This window comes from Plecotus auritus, assembly GCF_963455305.1.
Source record: "Plecotus auritus genome assembly, chromosome: 14".
NCBI classification, from domain to species: domain Eukaryota; kingdom Metazoa; phylum Chordata; class Mammalia; order Chiroptera; family Vespertilionidae; genus Plecotus; species Plecotus auritus.
This window is the reverse complement of record NC_137780.1, coordinates 12,820,725-12,837,494: the sequence shown is the minus strand read 5'-3', so window position 1 is coordinate 12,837,494 and position 16,770 is coordinate 12,820,725. Positions and strand designations below refer to the sequence as shown.

General features: G+C 48.3%; 1 protein-coding gene across 6 annotated transcripts in view; it reads left to right on the top strand.

Annotated features, from left to right (window-relative positions):
* Positions 1-16,770, top strand: part of PLD5 (phospholipase D family member 5) — a 190,571-nt gene that overhangs the window by 169,823 nt on the left and 3,978 nt on the right. For all 6 annotated transcript variants that reach the window (XM_080650947.1, XM_080650946.1, XM_080650949.1 and 3 more), the window contains 4 exons: positions 4,178-4,375; positions 6,385-6,521; positions 7,555-7,723; positions 11,229-11,343. In XM_080650947.1, the coding sequence (XP_080507073.1) occupies positions 4,178-4,375; positions 6,385-6,521; positions 7,555-7,723; positions 11,229-11,343 (619 nt within the window). The remainder of the gene's footprint in view (positions 1-4,177; positions 4,376-6,384; positions 6,522-7,554; positions 7,724-11,228; positions 11,344-16,770) is intronic.

Sequence of the window (16,770 nt, the reverse complement as noted above, 5' to 3'; positions counted from 1 at the left end):
TAGCCCGGCCGGCGTGGCTCGTGGTTGAACGTTGACCTATGAACCGGGAGGTCACGGTTTGATTCCCAGTCAGGACACATGCAGGAGGCAGCCCATCCATGATGCTCTCTCATCACTGATGTTTCTATCTCTCTCTCCCTCTCCCTTCCTCTCTGCAAGCAATTTTTAAAAATTTTTTTAAGAAGAGAGAGGTGGGAAACAAGATGTGTGAGGCTGCTGCTTTAGAGCAAACCTTTTATAAGTAGGAAGACTATACTCTGAAATAATAAAAAAGTAAAATATAGTAAATACAAAAGCCAGAAACCGTCCTTTATTATCATTACCAGGTATTACGTACCGCACAGAGCTGTGGGTGCTATATTTTTGTGCGACCGGCAGCATGTTAGGCTCATGTACACGGGCATCGCCGCAAACACGTGGTTTAGTCTCATGCTGGTGTGTACAGTCAGGTGCTGTGCAGACTTCTAGCCGCGGAGGCGTAGGCTGCACCCTGCAGCCTCGGTGTGCAGGAGGCTGGACCTCCTAGGCTACGCCCTCTGTGATGTGCGATAAACAACAAAACTGCCTCATTTCTCAGAACGTGTCCCCATCCTATCTAATAAAGAGGGAATATGCTAATTGACCCTCACGCCATTGTAAAGATGGCAGCACCTACAGCCAATAAGAAGGGAATATGTTAATTGACTGTCACACCCTCAAAGATGGTGGTGCCCACAGCCACAAGATGGTGGTGCCCAGTCCCCTGAGCCCCGCTGGGGCGGCAGGCACACAGCAAGGAGTACCCCAGTCCCCTCAGCCCCCCAACCACCCAGGGCCTGCCCGAGGTGCAGGTAAGCCTCAGATGGTGGCTGCCCAGCCTCCCAGGGCCTCCCGAGACTCAGGTAACCAGGGCTGGCCAAGGCTTGCACTGCCAGCAGTGGCAGCAGCAGAGGTGTGATGGGGCATCGCCTTCCCCTGATCACTGGGTTGCCTCCTGCCCCGAGAGCTCCCGGACTGTGAGAGGGGCCAGGCCAGGCTGAGGGAACCCCCCCCCACTCCAGTGCATGAATTTTCATGCACCGGGCCGCTAGTCGTTAACATAACACACATGAAGGCACGTGAAGGAAGGAGGAAAACAACACCCCTCATCCATCCTACAAATGAACTCCCGGGGGGGATTCATTTCATCAGTAAGGCTCCACTTGATGGGGGGACAGACCAGGCCCCGAAACCAAGGGCAGTATTCTGTGTGACCTTGCCTGTCACTTTTCCTTGGGAAATGAGGTTGAACTAGCTGTTCTCGGGGTTCTCACGTTCTCCTCTCTCTTCAATGAGTGGCGTTCCCTCTGCCCAGCGTCATTCCCAAAGAAACTAAGACATCGAGAAGCTCCGTGGCTTGGACCCCTCTCAGTGGAAGGGAAGGGCCAGGGAGGACCTCTCTGAGCTGTGGGCAGCCTTTGAGCTGAGGCTCAATTCTTTACTTCTATTCCCAGGAACAAAAGCCTCACCTTGAGGGCAGAAACAAAATCACATTAGAGCTCGTAGTGATTAAATCCCCTGCAGTAACTCGGAATATAAATCAGCAGCTAACTGGATGCACATTTAGTTGCTCGCAGTCGCAGGTTCTTTTGTCTCCGCCAAGAACATTAAAGACACGCTTGTTCACATTTTTATAAAATCATGGGAACAACAAACCGAACATTTGTAAATGATCACTTGAGCTGTGATTAGGCTAATTGGTATTAATCACTTACTGAGAGAACGCTGCTGCTGCCTCTGCTATCGTTGTGCTTGGAAACCCAGGCCACTAATAGAAATAGAAATTCCAGGGCGGCAGAAAAAGGACACACAGCAGGACTTGGCCCTCGCTCACAGGGCGCTGTGGCTTATGGGTACTCTGCGTTGTGAATAGTTCTTCCTGAAATTCAAACATTAAGCTGGTCTGTGTCGTAATCCCAGCCTCCCTGCTCTCTGGCTGTGCACTTGGGCAGGCCCCTTGATCTCTTCGTACCTCAGTTTCCTTCCCTGTGAAATGGGTTGTTGCGAGGTTTAAACGGATACAGATTGTAAAGCCTTTAGAACCGTGCCTGGTGCACAGTAAGTGCTACAGGTACAACGAATTAGAGCCGTGCTGTGGTTCTTGCTCCCTATGCAGGGGGATGAGGGCATTTTGCTCCCTATGCAGGGGGATGAGGGCATCTCTTGGACTGGGTCTCCCTTCATGTCCAAGTGCAAGGGACAGAGTGGAACCATTGAGATAACTTGAGTTTTAAATAAAGTCATTACCCTTTTTAAATACACACACACACACACACACACACACTAGAGACCCGATGCATGAATTCATGCACCAGTAGGGTCCTTTGTCCTGGCCTGTGGGATCAGGCTGAAACCGGCTCTCCGACATCCCCCTAGCGGTCCTGGATTGTGAGAGGGCGCAGGCCAGGCTGAGGGACCCCACTGATGCACCATTAGGGCCGGGGAGGGACACGGAAGGTTGGCCAGCTGGGAAGGGACCACAGGAGGGTTCCAGGGCATGTCTGGCCCGTCTAGTTCAGTCTCAATTGGCCGGACCCCAGCAGCAAGCTAACCTACTGGTTGGAGCATCTGCCCCCTGGTGGTCAGTGCATGTCATAGAGAGCATTTGAACGGCCTTAGCATATCATTAGCATATTGCGCTTTGATTGGTTGAACAGCCGACAGGACAACCGGACACTTAGCATATTAGGCTTTTATTATATCAGATATATATGTGTGTGTTTTTTTAATTTCAGAGAGGAAGGGGAGAGGGAGAGATACAAACATCAGATGAGAGAGTCATTGATGAAATGCCTCCTGCATGCCCCACACTGGGGATCCAGCCCACAACCTGGGCATGTTCCCTAACTGGGAATCAAACCATGACCTCCTGGCTAATAGGTCAAGGCCAAAGTCATTACCCTTAGAACAGCTTCTTGGCAGGGTTCTCCAGGAGTGTGAAGCATCTCTTAGTTCCATGGGTCAATCGCTGGAACTACACCCATTTTGTCAAAAAGACAATCAGTGTTTTCCTAAGAATAATTCTCTACCAAAGAATCACTGGCTGGTAAATTTCCAGCTTTTTCAAGATTATTTTATTCAAACAGTTGGACCATTCAGTCAATTGTCAACTGTGACTGAAGTCAGGGCAGCCCATCAGGATGCTCAGTGGGCATGCGGCTGGTGTGCGGTTGGTGTATGATTGGTGTGTGGTTGGTATGTGACTGGTGTGTTGTTGGTGTGCGGTTGGTGTGTTATTGGTGTGTGGCTGGTGTGCAGTTGGTGTGTGGCTGGTGTGTGATTGGTGTGTGGTTGGTTTCTGGCTGGTGTGTTGTTGGTGTGCGGTTGGTGTGTGATTGGTGTGTGGTTGGTTTCTGGATGGTGTGTGGTTGGTGTGTGGCTGGTGTGTGATTGGTGTGTGGCTGGTGTGTGGTTGGTTTCTGGCTGATGTGTGGCTGGTGTGTGGCTCAGCCCAGCAGCAGGGGGAAGGCTGATCCCTAGCAGGTAAGGTGTGTCTTACTGGTAAAGCAACTTTAAGAGTGATTTGGCTTTCCTCACCGAAGTGGCTCAATGGTTAAGAGTTGACCCATGGACCAAGAGGTCACTGGTTCAATTCCCAGGCAGGGGGCAGCCGATTTATATTTCAGTGTTTCTCTCTCATCGATGTTTCTATCTCCCCCTCTGCCTTCCTCTCGCTCTAAAAGTCAATTTAACCCTAGCTGGTTTGGCTCAGTGGATAGAGCATCGGCCTGCGGACTGAAGGGTCCCGGGTTCTATTCCAGTTAAGACTTCATGCCCGGGTTGCGTGCTCCATCCCAGTAGCGGACGTGCAGGAGGCAGCCGGTCAATGATTCCCTCTCATCACTGATGTTTCTCTCTCTCTCTCTCCCCTCTCCCTTCCTCTCTGAAATCAATAAAAATATATTTTTAAAAAAATAAAATAAAAATAAATAAAAGTAAATTTTTAAAAACCATTGAAGAGTAACTTGGCTAATCTCTATCAGCCAATCAATGTAGCTGGTAGTGGGGAAAATAACATGGATTTGGGGATTCTGAAGGGTTTCCATGTCTAGACTTTCAAAGGAACAAAAAGCTACTCCTTCTTTTTTATGCATTGTTTTTTCTCTGAAACGAACACGGTCTGACGCACATGGCCTTGATGCTTTTTTTTTTTCCTCAGATGAAAGAACTCGGTGTCATCTTCTACAACTGCAGCTGCCTGGTCCTGGATTTGCAAAGGATCTTCGCTTTATATAGTTCATTAAAATTCAAGAGCAGGGTGCCCCAGACCTGGTCCAAGAGGCTCTACGGAGTCTATGACAATGAGAAGAAGTTGCAGCTTCAGCTGAATGAAACCAAATCCCAAGCGTTTGTGTCGGTGAGTTGTTGCCTCTGTCTCCTCCTCCACGCCCTCGCCGGGCCCTTCGTTACGTTGGGGTGCTCGAGGGTGGCCTATGTTGGGCAGCAGTGAATTCGACAGGTCGGTTTCTGTTCCAGTCCTTGAAGAGTTCAAACCTGTCCACTCTTATGCTCTGTCATATGCTGTCCCGAATGAGGATGACAAGGATAAATGTTAATAATCATTCCTAATTCCAGATACTTTGTATTATCTGATTGGACCCTTACAATCATCCCTTAAGGTAGACCTAGGATTGTGACTGTGTTACAAATGAGGTTACATTGGCCCAGCCAGCGTGGCTCAGTGGTTGAGCGTCAACCTATGAACCAGGAGGTCAGGGTTTGATTCCCGGTCAGGGCACATGCCAGGGTTGCGGGCTCGATCCCCAGTAGGGGAGCGTGCAGGAGGCAGCCGATCACTGATTCTCTCTCATCATGGATGTTTCTCTCTCTCTCTCCCTCTCCCTTCCTCTCTGAGATCAATAAAAATATATTTTTTTAAATGAGGATATTGAAGCTTATCTGCTATAACCAGGTGCCAGGAGAGCCACCAGCACCCAGGTGTTCTATACCAGACCCTGTCTGTGCTGCCCTGCATCAGCGATGTTCAGACTTGTGTTTAGCAATAGAACCCTCTGATGACACCAATTTCAGGGATCCCCGGTGTGTAAAACAGACAAAAGCAAAGCTGTTGTACTTGATCGAGGCTGGAGGGCAAGGCCACCACCCCACACACCTTCACCCGACTCCCCTGCCATCCCCCACCCCGCGCCATCCCACTGTCTCCACAGTGTTACTGGCAACGGGCAATGTAAGTATCTGGCCTATAGCCTGTCATCAAACTCTAAAGTACTTAGGTATCAGCTAGGAAGCCTGTTTTTTAAAAAATATGTTTTTGTTGATTTGAGAGAGAGAGAGAGGGAGAGAGAATGTCTTTTAATTGATTTTTTTAGAGAAAAAAAGAGAGGAAACATCGATGGGTTGCCTGCCATATGTGCCCGAGCCGGGGATTGAACCCACAACCTAGGTATGTGCCCAGACCAGGAATCGAACCTGCAGCCTTTTGGTGTATAGAATGATGCTCCAGACAACCGAGCCACCTGGCCAGGGCAAAACACCACACACTTTAAAGATGGAAACCACTTTGAACAACAAGAGAAAAATACCTCGAGTGTAATTTGCCTCTCTTTCATTTTGCTTAAGTCTCCCAGAATATCTTTTTTCCCTGTCTCTCCTGATGAACTTGGGCATCTTGGTAACGCTCCCTGTGTTTCCATAGAATTATTGATGACCCTTTCTCAACAACCAGTACTCCTCTTCCTGACTGGATGAAAGATTAGAGGGGGAAACCAAGCTTTTTAGATGGTCTTAAACGTGTTTATAGCCATGTCACTCACTGTTCAGATGAAATGGCTTCTGGGATAAGTGGCTTGTTACATGTATGTGGTGTGATATGGTAAAGACTGAGGAATTGAACACCTGTGTGTGACAGGGAGGTACACCAGGGTCACGTAAGTTTAGAGCTAAAGCATTCCTCCCCAAATCAGAGGAAGCATGTGTATTGAAAGCAAGAATTCCCTCCCAGCCCGGCTGGCGTGGCTCAGTGGTTGAGTGTTGACCTATGAACCAAGAGGTCACGGTTAGATTCCCGGTCAGGGCACATGCCTGGGTTGTGGGCTCGATCCCCAGTGTGGGATGTGCAGGAGGCAGCCAATCAATGATTCTCTTTTTCTCCCTCTCCCTTCCTCTCTGAAATCAGTAAAAACACTAGTACATATATTTTTAAATTCCCTCCCAAAGCAGATTTAAAGGACAGACTTGAGACCAATCCCGCCTCACTTTGCTGTCTACATGCCTCAACTTTGATAGGATGGGAAATATATTTGTCTTATCTCCTAAAGAACTGGAAAGTCTGTATGCAAAAAAAAAGAGAAATCCCCAGTTGATGAAAGTTAATGCTCTAAAAGTTTGGTTTTTATGTCTTCACAGAATTCCCCCAAACTCTTTTGCCCTAAAAACAGAAGCTTTGACATCGACGCCATCTACAGCGTGATAGACGATGCCAAGCAGTACGTGTACATCGCCGTCATGGACTACCTGCCCATCTCCAGCACAAGCACCAAAAGGTCAGTGATTGCATGACCTTGACTGAGAACCTGGTCTCCAGGACCAGGCACCGAGCTGGCGACCACTGGGGAAGCCACCTGCACGCTGGGATGCTCTCAGGTCATGTCAGGTCACTCATCATTCAAATCAGCTGGGCGAGCCCGGCCAGCTGGCGTGGCTCAGTGGTTGATCGTCGACCTGTGAACCAGAAGGTCATGTCACGGTTTGATTCCTGGTCTGGGACACATGCCTGGGCTACAGGCTCGATCCCCAGTAGGGGGCGTGCAGGAGGCAGCTAAGCGATGATTCTCTCTCATCATTGATGTTTCTATCTCTCTCTCTCCCTTATTCTCTGAAATCAATAAAAACTATTAAAAATAAGAAAAGAAGTTGATTCTTGGAGCATAGGTAGAGTTGGAGGTGCAGTGGGGGTAGCATGCGGTGGTGTGTCAGGGTGTCCATGCCCTCTGCCCTCACAGCCTGAGGCCTGGTGCTGGGAGACCTGGTTGTAGCCAGGGGCAGGTCTCCATAAAGCATCCTCTCTCAATGCCCTAACCCAGGAGGCTTGCTTTTTTTTTTTTTTTTTCAAGGTATCCTACAGTTACATATACACTGAGTGGCCAGGTTATTATGATCTCTGAACGCATAATAATCTGGCCACTCAGTGTATATATATCCTATATAATAAAAGGTTAATATGCAAATTGTCCCCTCAACCAGGAGTTCGACCAGCAGGCAGGCCAGCCAACTGCCCATGTCCCCTCTCTCTGGCCAGGCTGGCCAGACCCCAACCATGCACAAATTCATGCACCGGGCCTCTAATATATATATATTATATATTATATACACACACACACACACACACACACACACACACACTGAGTGGCCAGATTATTATGCGTTCAGAGATCATCATAATCTGGCCACTCAGTGTATATCACAGAACAAAGTAATGGTCAGATTAACATCGGTGTTCTCTGAAGCCTAGAAAATCTGTTTTCCAAAACTAACTTGCTTGCTTGATTTTGATCCACATCGATATTATTTCCACAGGACGTACTGGCCAGACTTGGATGGGAAAATAAGAGAAGCATTAGTTTTGAGAAGCGTTAAAGTTCGACTCCTGATCAGCTTCTGGAAGGAAACGGATCCCCTTACATTTAACTTTATTTCGTCTCTTAAAGCTATCTGCACTGAAATTGCCAACTGCAGTTTGAAAGTTGTAAGTATTCGGTTGACTTCGCTATTAAAGAGGAAGAGTCTCTTCCCTTTGCACATCCATCTGTGAAAGCTGTAAGCACACACATTCCCACGAACTCCCAGTAAGAACAGGAACACCAATCCTTGAGAGAGAAAAGCACTTTAAAAGGTAAGGTAGGGCCTGGCCGGTGTGGCTCAGTGGTTGAGCATTGACCTATGAACCAGGAGGTCATGGTTCGATTCCCAGTCAGGGCACATGCCCTGGTTGTGGGCTCCATCCCAATCGGGGCCATGGAGGAGGCAGCTGAGCAATGATTCTCTCTCATCACTGATGTTTCTTTCTTGTTCTCCTTCTCCCTTCCTCTCTGAAATCAATAAAAATATATCAAAAATAAGTAAAAAGGGTAAAAGGTAGGGTAGGTAATTTTTCAAAACAACCACATCCCCAAAAAAGGAGCCTAGAACCCAGGTGTCCTGGCACCCTCCTAGTCTAACCCTCTTTGCACACCCTTCCTTTTGCAACCTTTTCATTGTCTTTGACCAGCCTCCTTCACCTAGTGTTCTTATCTGTAAGACTAGAGGCCCGGTGCACAAATATGTGCACCAGTGGGGCCCCTCGGCCTGGCCGGCGGGATTGGGCCAAAACCAGCTCTCTGAGAGGTCCCAGGTTGCGAGAGGGCACAGGCCAGGCCAAGGGACCCCACCTGTGCACGATCGGAGCCAGGGAGGGACCGTAGGAGGGGTCCAGGCCATGTCCGGCCCATCTCACTCAGTCCCGATGGGCCAGACCCCAGCAGCAAACTAACCTACCGGTCAGAGCGTCTGCCCCCTGGTGGTCAGTGCACATCATAGCAATTGGTCGGCTGTCTGCCCCCTGGTGGTCAGTGCACGCCATAGCGAGCAGTTGAGTAGCCTTAGCATACCATTAGCATATTACACTTTGATTGGTTGAATGGCTGACTGGACAACCAGACACTTAGCATATTAGGTTTTTATCATATAGGATTGTGACCAACAGAGCACTGGGACGTGCACCAGCCAGACTCCCCCACCTTAAAGCCCCCCAGCCTGGGTCCTGCACCAGCTCCAGGTCCCTCGGGCCACATGCTGACCCAGCTCTGCACCCTTGAGGGAGGCCAGGCTGGGAATTGTCATGCCCTAAATGTGCTAAATCTCAAGCTCAACTCTGACTCTCCTCTGGTCCTCACATGCAGCATTCTCTCCTTCCCCTCATGCTCTTCCTTCTGCCTACAAACTCTTCCCCTCCCTGCTCCTTCTGACTCATGCCCACTTATCCTTTAGTGCAAACTCCACGGCAGCCATTCAACAAGTGTACCCACTGAGACCCTACTGTGCCAGGCCCTCTCCTCGGCGGTGGGACTGTGGTCCGGGTACGCAGGGTGACAGGAGCTCTGCCATCAACTCTGGCACGTGGTTTCCAAGGTTCCTGAGCCCCAGTATCACAAAGCTAAACACCAGGAGCCCGGCCGGCGTGGCTCAGTGGTTGGGCGTCGACCTATGAACCAGGAGATCATGGTTCAATCACGGTCAGGGCACATGCCCGGGTTGCAGGCTCAATCCCCAGTGTAGGGCGTGCAGGAGGCAGCTGATCAATGATTCTCTCATCATTGATGTTTCTATCTCTCCCTCTCCTTTCCTCTCTGAAATCAATAAAAATATATATTTTTTTAAAAAAAAACAGCAACTCCCCCAAACCCTACACCCAGGATAACGTTACCCCCTTCTCACAGGACAAGGACAATAAAAACTCCCACTCAGAAAGGGAAGGTAGTCCTAACTGGTTTGGCTCAGTGGATAGAGCGTCAGCCTGCGGACTGAAAGGTCCCAGGTTCGATTCCGGTCAAGGGCATGTACCTTGGTTGCGAGCACATCCCCAGTAGGAGGTGTGCAGGAGGCAGCTGATGTTTCTCTCTCATCGATGTTTCTAACTCTCTATCCTTCCCTCTTCCTCTCTGTAAAAAATCAATAAAATGTATAAAAAAAAGAAAGGGAAGGTGGGGAGACCCACAGCAGTCACTGGCCCGAAGCAGTTGGAAATGGTGCTGGGCAGCTGGTGTGAAGTCCTGGTACTCCTGCTCCTTCGAATCAGGGGCCCAAGGTGGTGTGGTGTGGTGTGTTTGTTTTTTAATATGTTTGTACTGATTTTAGAGAGAGAAATAGAAACATCTATGAGAGAGAATCATTGATGGGCTACATCCTGCACGCCCCCTACTGGAATTGAGGCCCCAACTCCAGGCGTGTGCCCTGACCGGGAACCGAACCGTGACCTCCTGGTTCGTAGGTTGGCGCCCAACCACTGAGCCACACCAGCGGGCAGCAGTCACAATTTCAGCCTCATCCAAGCACTTACAGTGTCGAGAGACCCCTGGGGCACAAGCCCATCGCCTCCTGCGGTCAGAACCTGCCCTGCCCTGGCACCTGGCGACCTGGAAGGCTGTTTTGAGGGTCACATCATTGACATTCAGGATTTCTGACTTGAAGTTGTGATTTTTTTTTTCATTTATTTGCCTACTAAAAGAGTCTTAGACCTGGGCTTGTACATGCAAAGCATTGGTTCCTTCGGCAAAAATCTCTTTTGACCTTTGCAAAGCCCCGGTTTGATCAGCTAGTCAAGGCCCTGGGCCCACTGCTGGTCTGATGTGTGCAGCCGGTAAGAATATTCATTGAGTTCCTGGGCTCAGGGAATGGCTTTGACAGAATCACCCTGGGGCCGACTTCCGCTGCCAGTGCACCCCTGAGAGTCAGACAGCGAGAACTAAGCAACCTCTGGCCCTCGCCCTATTGAAAGAGAGAACTTTGTGTTCATTTCGTAGCTTAAAAGTGTTAATTGTAGTTGAGCTTGCTCATTTTCTCTCTTGCTGCCTAGCTTCATCGAAAGGAGGTGACAAGACTGTGCTTTTCATAACTCAATGTGAGGTCTGTTGTTGATATTGGGATCATAAACCCTTGTGTACTCTATTTTTTTTTTTATTGATTTTTTTACAGAGAGGAAGGGAGAGGGATAGGGAGTTAGAAACATCAATGAGAAGGAAACATCGATCAGCTGCCTCCTGCACACCTCCCACTGGGGATGTGCCCGCAACCAAGGTACATGCCCCTGACCGGAATCGAACCCGGGACCCTTCAGTCCGCAGGCCGACGCTCTATCCACTGAGCCAAACCGGTTTCGGCAACCCTTGTGTACTCTTGACCGAGACCTACCATGTTGCCCTAGCCAGTTTGACTCAGTGGAAAGAATGCCAGCCTTTGGAATGAAGGATCCCGGATTCGATTCCTGTCAAAGGCACATGCCCAGGTTGCATCTCAATCCCCAGTAGGGGGGGTGTACAGGAAGCAGCTGATCAATGATTCTCTCTTATTGATGTTTCTCTCTCTCTCTCTCCCTCCCTCCCCCTCTCCCTTCCTCGCTGAAGTAATAAAGATAGATTTTTTTTAAAAAAAAAAAAAAAGACCAAAAGTGTTCTCTGTTCACCTGCTCTATTTATTTCCTCGTTTGTGTCTTACAGAAGTTTTTTGATCTGGAAAGAGAGAATGCTTGTGCAACAAAAGAACAGAAGAACCTCACCTTTCCGAAACTAAATCGCAACAAGTACATGGTGACGGACGGAGCAGCTTACATCGGTAGGTGCCCGGACTGTGAGCGTGTGAGCTCCTCGGGGCGCCGGGGGTCAGTGGTGGCCCAGCTGTGCCCTACCCCACGGCGAAGAAGCACTGGGGGCACCAGGGAAGGGGGGGGTGGGGCTCTGAAGGTCAGGAAACAGGACAGTGAGGGTAAAGGGCTCCTCAGCCTCGCATCTCTGTGGCTGACTCGCCTGCTAAGAGACCCTATGAGATGGTGTTTTTTTTCCATAAATGATTTGCAGGAGTTCTTTGGCCCCTTTGCCTCATTTTGTAGTTGAGGTGGTGACTGGCTCATCACCGGTGAGTCCTGGCACCATGCCCCTTCCCTACACACAGGACCACAGCCAGCAGGCATCGTGGGAGTTCAGTGCCAACACACCGCTGGGGCAACAATCCCCACCCTGCCGTTGTTAAGACGTCTAACCTTAGACCAGGGGTCCTCAAACTTTTTAAACAGGGGGCCAGTTCACTGTCCCTCAGACCGTTGGAGGGCCGGACTATAGTTTTAAAAAAAAAACTATGAACAAATTCCTATGCGCCCTGCGGGCCCAGGACGAGTCGGCTGCTAAGCAGGACAGGCAGCGGCACCCGGCGGGCCGGATAAATGTCCTCGGCGGGCCGCATGTGGCCCGCAGGCCGTAGTTTGAGGACGCCTGCAAGTTAGACCATGTATTTAAGCTCTCAGTTTTCTCATCTGTAAAATGGGCCCAACAGGAGCTTGTCCTTCATTTGGGTGAAGGTGAAATGGGATATGATATGCACCTCATCTGGCACGTGGATCATCCCGAGTCATGTTAGCTCTGTTTATTAAGGCCGTGAAGTGCCACGTGCAGTAATCCCACGTCCTGATGGAGCTACTCACTAGCGGGTCAAGTGTGTTCTACTTTCCCACCACGGGTGTCCGGCCAGGGCAACCCCTTCCGCTGGACCCATCACCGCAGAATGGGAACAGCGTCCACACGCCCCGGAACAGCAGCATGCTCGTCACATTGCGCAGATGCGGTGGTTTTTACACTGTGCGGGCGCTGAAGCCGAGAGGAAAGGCATATGGGGAGAATGAAGCCATTGGGAAACTGTTTGTTTTCCGAATTCAGTGAGTGCGTAACACATACGCCCTTTTCCCTTTGTGAAGCGCTTTCTCTTCTTTTATTCTCTCAGCCACGCAGTCAAGAGCGAGGGCGGTTTTTATTCCCCGGAGTTTAGAAATGAGGAGACGTGGGCCATAAGATATGAAACAACTTAAACATGTGATGTCAGGGGAAAGGAGCTGGGGATGGAATTCAAGGTACCCAGGCCCCTCCCCGTCTGCAGCTCTTCGGAAGACACTGAAACATGCACACACACACACACACACACACTCATAGACACAGACAGCAGTATGGTGATTACCAGAGCGGGTAGGGGAGGTAGAAGAGGGTAACGGGGGATAAATGGTGATGGAAGGAGACTGAACTTGGGGTGGTGAACACATAGTACGATGTACAATTGATGTGTTATGGAATTGTAAAAAGATAAAAAAATAAAAAAGAAGAAGACGTTGTCATCGGCCACTGGACAGTGACTGCCTCCTGGCTCAGTGGGAGACGTTCTGCTGTTTTCCACTTTGGCTAGCTGTGTCACTTTAGAACCGAGTATTGAATATATTTAAATGTATATCACTCGGGTTCTTCTAGAATGTGGTAATATTATTCCATCTCAGTGTCCCAAGATGTGGTCATTTGGATTTTCTCATATTCATCAACTTACGGAGAGTAGAATGAAATCTGCTTCTTTTTCCTTTTTTTATTATATTTTTATTGATTTTAGAAAAAGAGGAAGGGAACGGGAGAGAGAGAGAAACATCATGATGAGAGAGAATCATTGATCGGCTGCCTCTTGCACGCCTCCTACTGGGGATCAAGTGCACAACCTGGGCCTGTGGCCTGACTGGGGATCAAACTGCTGACCTGGTTCATAGGTCAACGCTCAACCACGGAGCCCCGCGGTCCGGCAGATCTGCTTTTTAAGCAACGAAAACAAACTCAAAATCGTTTAACAAACTCAAAGTCGCTTCATCAGAAATGAGAACGTTTGGCTCCAGTATTGGGAAACACGGGGATGGGTCCGGTCCAGGCACCGAGGGATTTCGGGACTCAAATCTGGACAGTTTACCTGCAGGGTTTCCTAAAAGTGAGGTGTTGCGTGTACGTGCAGCAGTGACGTGCCTCCGCCCAGATGTTCTTCTGATGAATGAAATGAGAGTTTTGGAGTCAGACAAACCGGTTTTGAGTTTAAACACTGACCCAAACCGGAACACGGTGGGAAACAATGCATCCTCTCTCTGTTGCTTCCTCATTTGTAAAACAGATAACTGTATCCCCTCTGACCCTTTGGGGTGGAATGAGGAGTAAATGAGGGAATATATGAAAGGCTCTTATCTGTGTGGATCCTAAGTAAATACTCATTCCTGGCTGTCTCCCTTCTTCCCTCATAATGCATACCGTATTTTAAAATAGACTTTTTTTTTCAGAGAAGTTTTATGTTCCAACACAACTGAGCATAAAGTACAGAGACTTCCTATATGCCCCCCTCCCCACACACAGCCTCCCCCGCATCCCCCATGAGAGTGGTGCATGTGTTACTGTTGATAAACCAGCATTAACATCATCATCACCCAAAGCCCATAGATTATATTAGGGTTCACTGTCGGGTTAGTACGTCCTGTGGGTTTGGACAAATGTGTGATGACGTCATTATGTGATGTATATGATGTCATCCATCATTATAGTATCACACGGTATTTTCACTAACAATCCTCTCTGCTCCACCTGTTCATCCCTCCCTCCCCTCCTTCCCCCAACTCCTGGCAACCACAGATATTTTTAGCATCTCCATAGTTTTGTCTTTTCCAAAATATCATAGAGTGGTAGCCAACTCTATGATATTTTCAGATTGGCTGCTTTCGCTCAGTAATGTGGACTTAAGTTGCCTTCACATTGTTTAATGGCTTGAGATCTCATTTCTTTTTAGTGCCGAATGCTATTCTGTTGCCTGGATGTGCCATAGTTTACCCACTCACCTCCTGAAGGGGCATCTTGTTTGCTCTGGTGTTCTGGCAGTTAGGACTAACCTGCTCTAAACACCCGTGTGCAGGTTTTATACCAGGGAGCATGATTGCTGAATCCTGCGGTGAGAGTGTGTTTAGCTTTGTAAAGACACTGCCAAACTGTCTTCCGAAGCGGCTGCACCGTCTTGCCTTCCCACCAGCAATGAATGAGGATTTCTGTTGCTCCACACCCTCGCCTGCGTTTGGTGGTGTCCGTGTCTGGATTTTGGCCTTTCTAAGAGGCGTGTCGTGGCATCTCGTTGCTGTCTTCATTTGCATTTCCCTGGAGACGTGTGATGTGGAGCATCGCTTCATAGACTTGTTTGACATCTGTCTGTCTTCTTTGGTGAGGTGTCTGTCAAGGTCTTCGGCCCATTGTTTCGCTGGGTTTTTCATTTTCTTATTGTTCCGCTTTAAGAGTTACTTGTAATCTTGGACACGATCCATTATCAGACATGTATTATTTGCCGGTATTTACTTCCAACCTGCGGCTTATCATTTTCTCTTCTTGACAGTGTCTTTCACAGAACCAGTTAATTTTAATTAAGTTCAGTTCATCAATTATTTCTTTCATGGATCGTGCCTTTAGTATTGTATATAAAATCTCCACCCAACCCCAAGTCATCTAGATTTTCTCCTAGGAGTCTTAGAGTTTTGCATTTTACATTTTGGTCGATGATTCACTTTGAGTTAATTTTTGTGAAGGGTGGAAGGTCTGTGTCTAGATTCTTTTTTTTTTTAATATGTTCTTATTGGTTTTTGAGAGAGAGAGAAGAAGGGAGAGGAATAGAGAGATAGAACATCGATCAGCTGCCTCCTACATGCCCCCCAGGGGGATGGAGCCCACAACCGAGGCATGTGCCCTGACCGGGAATTGAACCTGTGACCTCTTGGTTCATGGGTCCATGTTCAACCACTGAGCCACACCCGCCAGACTAGATTCATTTTTGCATCTACCTACCCTATTGTCCCAGCACCATTTATTTTTTTAAATGTATTTTATTGATTTTTTTACAGAGAGGAAGGGAGAGGGATAAAGAGTTAGAAACATCGATCAGCTGCCTCCTGCACACCTCCTACTGGGGATGTGCCCACAACCAAGGTACATGCTCTTGACCGGAATCGAACCTGGGACCTTTCAGTCCACAGGCCGACGCTCTATCCACTGAGCCAAACCGGTTAGGGCCCAGCACCATTTATTGAAAAGACTGTCTTTGCTCCATTGTATTGTCTTTGCTCCTTTGTCAAGATCAGTTGACTCTATGTGTGTGGGTCTATGTCTGGGCTCTGTTATTGTAATGCATTTTTAATTGAGTTTATTTTACCCATAGCATTTTAGCAAAACATTCATTCCCTAGAGCAAAGCGTAGTTGCGGTATAAAAACATTTAAAGGGCTTCAAGAGGAAAATTCATTGACAATTTAAATAATTGTCAGCATGTTTTGGAAAGCTTTTAAGTCATCACCCAGACACCCACTGAGAATTCTGAATTAAGAAAAATCCACACTAGACCCTGCATAGAATTACAGCTCTGTTAATTTTCACAAGACTTACAGAAGCACCTCCAAACAGTATCATCTCTCTAATTTTTAAGTCTCCAGAGTATATTTGAGTCAAGCTTGGCAAACTCGTCTGGAGGATGGTTTGGATGATTAGAGGACTGACCAGGGGTGGTGGTTGACTGAAGGCACGGGAAAGGCTCACGAGGCCCATATACCTTCCCAGTGAGATTGTTGGCGCCATCGCCATGGCGATCCTGAGGCTGGCACCACAGTTCTGGCCTCTGGGGCCTACTCCTGCATCTGGAAGCTGATTGGCCGTCTCTAAAGAGCTGGGTGAAACCTTCCCAACTGAGAGAAAGACTGAAGTTTATGATTTGGAAGTTCAGCCAAGCCAGTAGGAAGATAAGAAACCCGTGATCACACTAGTATAGGAGCCTGTGAGAATAGCCTACAGCTATATTCCTAAGAAGAAGAAGGCTTCTGAGAATCAATAGAGATTCTGTTGTATTGAAGGAAAAGGCTAAATCTCACAGAATAAGGCTTGAAAATCTCATCCCTTCCCTGTGCTACCTCTAAGCACATTTCTTTTTTTTTTAATTTTTTAAAAATATATTCTTATTGATTTCAGTTCGCAGGCCGATACTCTATCCACTGAGCCAAACCAGCTAGGGCCAAAGCACATTTCTATGTGTGTTTCTTTAAGAGGGTGTGGTCTACACATGATTGGAGCAGAGATCCCAGGATGTGCCCTGATGGGCCAACCCTGGGAGCTGCCATTGAAGTCCAGGGTGACATGCACAGTTAGCGCCAGGCACGCCTTAGGATCAGAGGTGACATGCA